The sequence below is a fragment of the Montipora foliosa genome, chromosome 6, assembly GCF_036669935.1.
Source record: "Montipora foliosa isolate CH-2021 chromosome 6, ASM3666993v2, whole genome shotgun sequence".
NCBI lineage: Eukaryota > Metazoa > Cnidaria > Anthozoa > Scleractinia > Acroporidae > Montipora > Montipora foliosa.
This window is the reverse complement of record NC_090874.1, coordinates 8,640,126-8,650,125: the sequence shown is the minus strand read 5'-3', so window position 1 is coordinate 8,650,125 and position 10,000 is coordinate 8,640,126. Positions and strand designations below refer to the sequence as shown.

The 10,000-nt window shown below is 40.0% G+C and overlaps 1 protein-coding gene across 1 annotated transcript in view; it reads right to left on the bottom strand.

The window, feature by feature from the left end:
* The window catches only part of LOC138006594 (cilia- and flagella-associated protein 206-like), a 17,920-nt gene that overhangs the window by 6,653 nt on the left and 1,267 nt on the right, over nt 1-10,000 (bottom strand). The window contains exons 3-12 of the mRNA XM_068853028.1: nt 9,769-9,859; nt 9,274-9,375; nt 7,558-7,644; nt 6,524-6,682; nt 5,703-5,795; nt 4,475-4,590; nt 4,264-4,383; nt 3,071-3,175; nt 2,876-2,962; nt 1,267-1,377 (exon numbers count right to left, since the gene is read on the bottom strand). Coding sequence (XP_068709129.1) covers nt 1,267-1,377; nt 2,876-2,962; nt 3,071-3,175; nt 4,264-4,383; nt 4,475-4,590; nt 5,703-5,795; nt 6,524-6,682; nt 7,558-7,644; nt 9,274-9,375; nt 9,769-9,859 — 1,071 coding nt within the window. The remainder of the gene's footprint in view (nt 1-1,266; nt 1,378-2,875; nt 2,963-3,070; nt 3,176-4,263; nt 4,384-4,474; nt 4,591-5,702; nt 5,796-6,523; nt 6,683-7,557; nt 7,645-9,273; nt 9,376-9,768; nt 9,860-10,000) is intronic.

Sequence of the window (10,000 nt, the reverse complement as noted above, 5' to 3'; positions counted from 1 at the left end):
TAGCTACAACTGTAAAATGGTCTATTCTGAGAATCGAACCCGAGCCACATTAAATGACGTTGACTAACTAGAATTACCCTAGCATTCTAGGCCTATGAAGAAAAGGAGAGCTATTTCTCATGACGAAAAGAAAAAAAACCTTTCACTCCTATATCGACCCCCATTGACGAGTAAAATCGTCTGACGTTAGACAGAATAAAGTATCAAGTGAAGCCATGATCCTCGCAGTTATGAACGGGATATTTAGCAATAGATCGTTTTCACTGTCACGCAATAAAAAAAATAAATCAAAAACTATCCAGTGCAAAACGCTAAGAAATTGTTATCTTATAGAAGATAAAGAAATAAGACACTTGTCCAAGTTTTAGGCCTCTGCGTTTCCCCAAACTTCAGATATTCGTCGAAATGTTTCGCAGAAATTTACAGAGCCCAGTATGAAAACGCCATATTGGTGTACCTCAGTGGTACACCAATATGGCGGCCGGAAAATAGTGTAAACATCTGGAACTGACTTTGGCTATCTAGGCGACTGATTATCACTACTGAAAAAACAAGCATTTACATAAGCACTTTTCCTAATGCTCTAACTTCTAAAAGGGCTCAAAATCATGAGATAAGTATATATTTTTCAAACAAACTTGATCGTAGCTTTGTGTCACGCACCTACATAATCCGGAAATTCAAAATGCTCTGGTTTCCAAACGAAGCACGCTATTGAGCTGTGAAATTGTCAACAGATATAGATATGCCGCCTCTTATGCCTGATGAGGATAAAAACTTTGGTGGATCTTTAGTTTTAGATTTTGGAAGGTGATGACGTCACGTGAAAACGATCTATTGCGTAGAACATTTGAACCCACAAATGACCAGCTCCCAACATCAGTGCTTCATAGCTCAGTTGGTTATAGCGTCGCACCGACATCGCGAGGTCACGGATTCCAACCCCGTCGAATTCCTGAATTTTTCAGGCTTCTGAACGAAATTGCTAAAATTGCGAGGATGACAGCTTCACTTGATGTCACATCCGCAGTTCAATATATGATTCATTTCATTTATCACTTCGTTCGTAGAGTGAAGTATATAAGTATCAGTCTTGGTAGGGAAAGGGTCAGAGACATGTATCTTATCCGCTTATTATCTTTTTAGAAAGATAGAACTCAAGGATTTAATTTTTTCTATAAATCACGACATGAAATCGGTGCGATGTTAGTATACTGAAAGTACGGCGAAATTAGATGATACGAAACATTCAAGAGGCGGGCTTACACGATATTGGATAGGAAGTTTGTCAAAGTTCTGTGTGGTCTCGTGAAACAGCAGCTCAATCCGCTCATTGTCGATTTCTTTCCTAGTGATTCTGTGTTCATCTGAGGACGTCTAAGGAAAAAAAAACACTTCAGAAGTAAGGGAACTAGCCAAGCAACAAACCCCTTTTCAAGCTGGGGACCCCAAGGGGAGGATAGATATCGAGATTGACGGTTTGCTAAGAAACAAGAAGTTGTCAACTGATGAAACGATCACATGCATTTGTATTTAAGGGCCTCTTCATATGAGCCCGGCTTCCGAGATCTCGCCTCGCCTCAAAGGTCTTTGTAAAAATTTCGATGTGATCATATGAGACTCCGAGGGCGGGCTCGCTCAGTTGCCGAGATCTCGGTTTTCCAACCAGGATCTCGGTAAGCGGGATGGAAATTTTGCCATATGAACACTTCAGCCCGGTTACCGGGAGGAAAACAATGCATTTTCTTCGATAATGAAGCTTGGAATAGTTTCATTTGATAGTTGACGTAAAGTCGAAAGAAATTTGACGTTGTTTAAACAAAGAAAATCGATAAATTCTCGCCAGGCTTGTTCGTTAGATTTCACGCCTGGATGGTCGAGTCACAAATTTTTCGGAAAGCGGGTTGAAAGCGGGGCTGAAAGCGGGGCTGAAAGTCGCCACATGAACAGAAACCAATTTCATCTTCAACAGGGATCATGTGAAGAGCCCCTAGAAAAGGTTTTGTCACCTTGTATGGACTTTTTATATGAACTTCTGGTTTCGTGGTTTCACTGGTTTCATTATTTTCGGGGGTTTCATTGGATAAATTGTCAATTTTCTCTAAACAATACATACGGTTCATTCCAATTCTATTTGTGGAATGTTCATAGACTTTCCATGCCGAATGTCCTGGATTGGCGGATCTAAAACACAGGTCAGTGTACATGTAACTCTGTGACTGATTAATGAACATTTACAACGAAAGTGTCTCTTAGCCCTAAATACCCTACCAAAAAAATAGTTTCAGATCTAGGGGGAACTTTTGGGAAGAGGACAAAACGCGGAGCCCTACTCCATGGAGTACCCTTTGGACTACCCAAATGGAGTACCCTAAAAATACTATTTCGAATGCATACTCTTGATCCATGAGTAAGCAGCTTACTTAAGCCTCAACACCCATTTTAAACAGCATTGTGCAACAGTATTTAAGTCTATTTTAAAAAGGTTAGCTTTCGATTATTGTTGTGATGGCCGATTACTTCATGTAAGCACTATTTGAGATGCTGATCAAGAGTATGCATTCGAAATAATATTTTTAGGGTACTCCATTTGGGTAGTCCATAGGGTACTCCATGGAGTAGGGCTCCGCGTTTTGTCTTCTCCCGAACTTTTGGCTTAGTTGTTCACAAGTTGAGCAGGAACTTCTTGGAAGTCTTACCTTGACCCCTGTTTTAGACCCGCCTGTCTTGGAATTATCGCGAAAGAATTTCAGAAAAGGCGTTGTACTTGCTAAAGTTCGCTGTTGCTTTAGCCTGGACTGCCTACGACCTGCGGCCTCGACCCACCCCTCAGACCACGGGCTCAGTTTTTCACTAATGAAGAACATATTTATACCTCTTCCAGCCGCTGATCATCAGTCTTAATTTCTATTCCTTCCAAGTACGGTTGAAGAACTTCTTCCGTAAATTCTTCTTTATGAACCTGTAAACAAATTTTAAAAGTACTTCGCGTAGAGTTTCGCACCAATGCCTGCCAAATGGCCTGTTATGCATGAAAACTCAGTTTTTTTAACTATTACAAAAGATTTACCTTAGTAAATGGCTCCAGACTTGCCAGAATGTTGCTAAGAACACTCAAAAGAACCATCTCGTCCTGAAAACCTGTCCACAAATGCGCGAGTGTAATGAACTGAGGCTAAAACAAGAGAGGAACAAAATATGTCACGAGGTTTCAAAATAATGAGATAATACAGATGTCGCAGATGAAGCATTTTAAAGAACATTTTCTTTGAAAGTACATTCATGCAAATCTGCTTTATACATGTAGCGCTGTGTTGTACATCATATCACTGACAGCCAGAGATTATGTTCTCCCAATTAGGCCACCAAAGCAAAAACAGCCATAAGTCAAAAGGACTTTGCCGAGTGCTGGGACATGTAGATGTGGATGTTCTTTGCAAACAATGTGTAGGTTCTTTAAAGTCCCACATGGTTTTTGAAGTGGCTGGCTCAGTTGATTGAGCATCGAACTACTGTGTAGGAGGTTGTGAGTTCCACTCCAGCCGGAGCAACACTCAGGGTCCTAAAATAACTGCAGAGGAGCATTAATGCTGCCTTTCTTGTAATTACACAAATGGTTAAACTTTCAAGTCTTCTCGGATAAGGACTGTAAATCGTAGGCCACTTAATTCTTACAAGGTTTGTTCATAAACCTCTGTGGGACATTAAAAATCCCACACACTATTCGATAAGAGCAGGGCAAGGAAGCCCGATGTTGTGGTTTGGCCTGAATTTTCCAGTGACGTCTCAAAGAGCTTATGTGGTGTATAAGGCCACGAAAACAAAAATAGCCATACTCAGTCAAAGGGACTTTTTGGAGTGCTGGTACATGTAGATGTAGATGCAGAACAAGTGTATTCTTGATAAGGAATTAACAGTTTAATTATCATTGCGGTACTCATACGAGAAAACTAAACAAAAATTAAACTGTTTGTAGATGTCATATGATTAAAAGCAGCATTCCCTTCTCAATCATTTAGGGACCTTGAGTGTCGATCCCGGTGGGGTTTGAAGAGGCGACTTGACACTGACTTGAGTTCCCACAAAACCCCGTGGTATTCCACCTACAAGAAACAAGCTATGTACCCCAAAGGGAGGTGTACTCTGAAATTAGTGTTGCTTTCCTTCAATTGCCTCATTTAATGTCTCATCCATCGATCCTCCTTCTTGAAGTTTTGGTAACTCTTACTACGGTTTATAATTTAACATTTAAAGCATCCTCACATAAACTTGCGCAGTAGGAACAGCTGTTTTGGATTGCACTGTGTTCTTCAACGTTTCCATTCTTGCAGCGAATTGTGACTCCAGGCCCTCAACTTGCTGGGCACAGCCCATCACATCGTTCTATTCAATGATATTTCAAGATTTAATAGACAAATAATCGCATGATCTTGACGTCACTATTAAGATTGGAAAGTAAAGAATTAAAGCTCACCAGTAGAATGGACAAAAATGCTTCGTGTTGTCGCGTGTTGATCAAAGCTTCCTTCAGTCCATTTAATGACAGACCGTCTAGTGGCTTCTGGTCGGTGACAGCATTTTCAATCAAGGCTGTGAATGACAAATGTAACAATTCCATGTGTTTAAAGGCTGCCGCTACTGGTTAACTAAGTGAAAGTGAGAAGCGTAAATGATTTAATTTTCCTTTTTAGAAGAGGTAGGACATTTCAGTCATAACTAAACGAAGAAATCTTTATTTTTTATGTTTTATGTTTGAAAAATAACAGCGAAATTTCAAACACTTGATGGTGCATAACATTTTTGCAAGAACATTTCCCAAGTTGCATGCACATGATGAGTACAAGAGAATCAAAATTGCCGAGGGATATTGTTCTCCAGCTGTTTTTATTCTATGACAGATAATGCACACCCGTAAATGTCATATTATTAAAAAGCAGTTAAGAAATGAGTTACTATGTAAAATCTATCATTGCAGTTAACTTGAGCAGTTGTAAAGAAGCCCTAGAAAAATACAAGATTGGACGGGACAAGCCTGGATTTTTTATGTAGCAGAGTTGATCAAAAATAAAAGCACTATGTTAGGGTAATCAAAACCATCCACACATTATAAGCTTTAATAATATTATTGCTAAATAATATATTTATTAATTAACCCAAGATTGGCATTCTTTTTCCTCACTAAAAAACCCTGACTAAGAACTTGTTATGATGGAATATTTCAAGCAAAGCTATGATCCTCACAGTTATCAACGCAATTTAAACAATTGCGTAGAGAAGCCTGAAAAATTCAGGACTTCATCGGGGTTTGAGCCCATGACCTCGCGATACCAGTGTGACGCTCTAACCAAGTGAGCTATGGAGCCACTGACGTTGGGAGCTGCTCTGTTTCTCTTACGTCATAAGTGCAGACAATAGACTTTATATATGTAGAATAGACGTCATACCTACAGACAATAGTTTTATGCATGCAGAAGTGACATCACCTTAAACACACTAACCAGCCGATTGATCAATTTTGTTATGGTGGAATTCAGCTCAGGAATAAGCGTATTTAATTAAAAACAATTATTGGATTCGGTTTTCGCATGATAACGATAACTATCAAGGCCTCAGTTTGTGTTATCCGATAACACAAACTTTGGCCTTGATAATTATCGCTATCATTCCCAACCTCATCCAATAATTATTGTTAATTAACTTACCTGTATATGTGAATGCCAGTTTGGTTGTGTTTTGAATTTCAGTCTGAACATTTTGTGTAGTCGCAGGAATAGCTTCACTGAGTATAGCAGGCACTAAATGAAAAAGTGAATCACCAAGAGCTTGTCAATTGGATAATGTTCTATCGAGATTGAATGTTTCAACTATGACAGGTTCGAGTTGATGAGGTTGTAATTTCCTATTAAAAACTTTTGTTGGCCATTTTTGGTTATACTCCTGAGAAGAGCGAAAATCAGACTTCTCTGTGAAGACAAGTTGTGGGAGATGGCAAAAACAACACTCATCACAGATAACCATTTTTGACTATTTCAACCTGGTTTCTTGCTGGTTAAAGATGTTCATCCAAATGAACAAGAAACCACTTTTTCCTAATAGGATGCAATTATAAACTCGATGAACCAAGCCAAACTAAAGAGGTTGATACCACATTTACAGCCCCACAAAATTCTAATCAACCACTGTATTTCATGTATCAATCATATACATTAGAGTTAGCAAATGGGATTAACATAGTTTAATGTACAATCCACCTGTGTTAGTTCCCATTTTCAACAGTCATTAGAAAGATGATTTAGTAGTAAAAACAAAACAGTTTAATGAAAGTTGAACTTCAGAGTCCACAATCGCCCTCAATGTGCTGGATACAAGATTGTGTACCATTCCAACTTCAAAAGATGAAAACGCTTTAATAAAATAATTTTTGGAAATTATTAGAGAAAACTATTTTAAAAAAAACATAGTCTAAAGTGAAAATAACAAATGACACTTTTGTTCCACGTGTATGTTAAGTTTTGCTACTTACAGTCATCGATTCCTTCACCTCCTTTGCCACATTCACGATTGAAAAGTCGAATTCCTGTCACAATGAGTGTGAGTTCATTTAGCTGCCTTTCTTTGTCACGTTTTGTCAGTGACATGAACGTTCCAAGCTCTGTTTGAGGAAATACACTCTGTAGAGCAGCTGTAGGGAAAAAAACATATTTCCTTCAAGCAATGTTTCAAACACTTCATCGTTTTCTTCCTTTTCTTCTTGTCTTTTTTTTCTCCCTCCTTCTCTCCCTTCCTCCCTCCCTCCATCCCTTCCTCCCTTCCTCTTTTCCCTGACCTTCCTTTAGTTACTTCCTTCTTCCCTCCCATTCTTCCTTCCTTCTTTCCTTCCTTTCTTCCTTCTGTCATCCATGCCACCCTCATTTTCTCCCTCCCTCCCTCCCTCCATCCCTTCCTCCCTTCCTCATTTCCCTCACCTTCCTTTAGTTACTTCCTCCTTCCCTCCCATTCTTCCTTCCTTCTTTCCTTCCTTTCTTCCTTCTGTCATCCATGCCACACTCATTTTCTCCCTCCCTCCCTCCCTCCATCCCTTCCTCCTTTCCCTCACCTTCCTTTAGTTACTTCCTTCTTCCCTCCCATTCTTCCTTCCTTCTTTCCTTCCTTTCTTCCTTCTGTCATCCATGCCACCCTCATTTTCTCCCTCCCTCCCTCCCTCCCTCCCTCCATCCCTTCCTCCTTTCCCTCACCTTCCTTTAGTTACTTCCTTCTTCCCTCCCATTCTTCCTTCCTTCTTTCCTTTCTTCCTTCTGTCATCCATGCCACCCTCATTTTCTCCCTCCCTCCCTCCATCCCTTCCTCCCTTCCTCCTTTCCCTCACCTTCCTTTAGTTACTTCCTTCTTCCCTCCCATTCTTCCTTCCTTCTTTCCTTCCTTTCTTCCTTCTGTCATCCATGCCACCCTCATTTTCTCCCTCCCTCCCTCCCTTCCTTTCTCCCTCCTGCCCAACCATTCCACCAACCAACCCACCTATTAAGGTTAGAGAGTAAGGACACTGTGACATTCACAAACCTGTGGCTTCTCTTACAACTGCAATGTCAGTGGGTGAGCCCAATCCAGAGCGTAACAACACACATGACACTATTCTTCTATAGAGACCTAAAACATAACAAAATTCGGTAAGTTTCAATACATCATGACCACTTTAAACTCATTCACACCTCAAACGCCCTAGGACGCCCCCATGGACGAGCAAAATCGTCTGGCATTAGATAGAGTCCTTCTCAAGGGTCAATGGGTTAATAAGATAAGGTAACTCAAGAAACCTGGAGATGAAAGGAAGGTCTTGAAAAGATATGTTGCACAGCTCAGATATCATTATCTGGACCTTATACTATGGGGAGGGGGGGGGGGGTACAAAAGAGTCTGAATAATGGAAGACTCAAATGACAAATACACAAAAAATAAAGAACTGAGCTGGCTTAGAGGAAACTAATGCAAGACATATATTAAGTATCTATAGGCAGTTATCCAAAATACCCCAATTTAAAGCAACAGGATCAAGCTAAATAACTGCACAGATATTTGGAGCATCCAGACTCTTAGTGCCACCCGGTTACTTCCACCAATTATAACTTCATTAAAAATTTTAAATCTGCCGCTTGGGCATTTGGAAATTAAAGCACAAATTTCTCAGCTTGACAGCACTTGACACAAATATGTTTTCATGTTAGGTCATACAGTATATGAGCTGCTAACTGAGATTGAGTGAACCAATCAGACAGAAAGCTAGACACGCAATATCTGATTCAGGTTCAAGTTACCTATTTCAACTAAGGTGAATGCGCGAGACACAGCAGGTTCAAGTCGCAGTCAGCAAACATATCGTGGGGCATGCGGTTGGAAGAGTCCCGTCCAAGGTTGTGGATGGTGGTTGGATAAAAGCGAGTATCGAGCCATGGCAGCGGTCTCTTTTCCCGTACAATGCAAAAAGAAAAGAGAGCCAAGGGTGATAAAGAGAATGAAGTGGGACTTTAAGGGACAGACTTGGCATAAACTGCATTTGAATTGATACCAGACCTCTTTTGGTCAAAGTCAACTGTACCCAGGGTCGCTTCGAGATCAAAAGCCCGACAGGGGGGATAGTGTCAGGCATCAAATCCAGTGCCTATAATTTGCCTGCACTCCCCCCGTGGGATTTACATTGATAGGAGCATTAGAGCCACGTTTACTGCAAGGACTGCTTTGTTAACAATTGGTAGCAGTAAATTGAAAGCAGCAATGTAGCAAAAAGTACATCCACAAGTTTTGGCCAGACAGGAAACAGCCCATCGGAAAGAGCTTCAGCGAGAGCTTGAAGTCAAGTTCAACATTGCTTATAACATAGTGAAAGAAGAAATCCCGTTCACAAGATCAAAGTAAAATACAAAAAAACTGAAAATGACGTGATAATTTCTTAATTTCTGCTTTTCTGTTGGAACAGGTGATCCCAGTATTTAAACTGTGCTCCTAACATTTTCTGCTGTGTACCTAGAAATATACAAGTGGTAGCACAAGTGCTCCCAAAGCCAAAAATGAGCCCTGCTTATGATGGCTATTAATCCCTAAAAGCCTCCTTTAGCTCATTGGTAGTGCATCTGGCAAATATAATAACATTTTTGGAGGGTCACAATTTCAACTTCTATTCTTCAGGGAGCATTTGGATTTTTTTCTGAATACCCCCCAATTAAAACCACTCAGTTTTCCAAGCATTTTTCTTCAATGGCAGTACTAGCATCAAGTTCATACCCTCAAGTTCATCTCTTGTCCTAGCACGGCTATCAGTGATCTCTCTGACAACTGGCTGGAGACGCTGGTCAAGAACGCGTCTGTGTTCATCCAAGAAATCAGCTACAAATTCAAGTAAACCAACTATAAATAAAGTTAAATTTGCTTCTGGTTCCTTTTCAAATGCCACAAGAAAATGTTCCACCATCTATTGGAATGGCTGTACTTCTCATGATAATACTTCCACTTGCATTTGTTCCCCTTTTCTAAATTACGTACTTTTAGCCCTTTTCGTCTACTCAAACATTGGCAAAAAATTAAGCCACGGTATGAATACATCCTTAAATTTTACCAGATAAACATTCAGTGTGGCAACATTGATTCACATCTGCTCAGTCACATAAATCAGTTACCAATGAAAACAGGTTTCTCTCCGCAAAAAAAATGTTTTCACGGGAAATATTTTTCCTGCTGCATTTGCTGATATCTGCACATTTAGACTTTATTTGTTCTTACCTCGACTGGTGTAATTCATGTCAAAGTAGACCTGCATTTTTACTGTATCCAAAGAGGAAGACTGAGTATCCAGCAATCTGTCCACACAAAGCTGACAAAGAAAGTTTACACAATATTCTAGGGGCGCTTCTCCCCCAAGTAAAGCATAGGTCTAGTGTACCATTATGATAATGATTATAACAAACTAAAGAAATCAAGATATTACAGAAGATTTGTAGTATCTGCATGACTT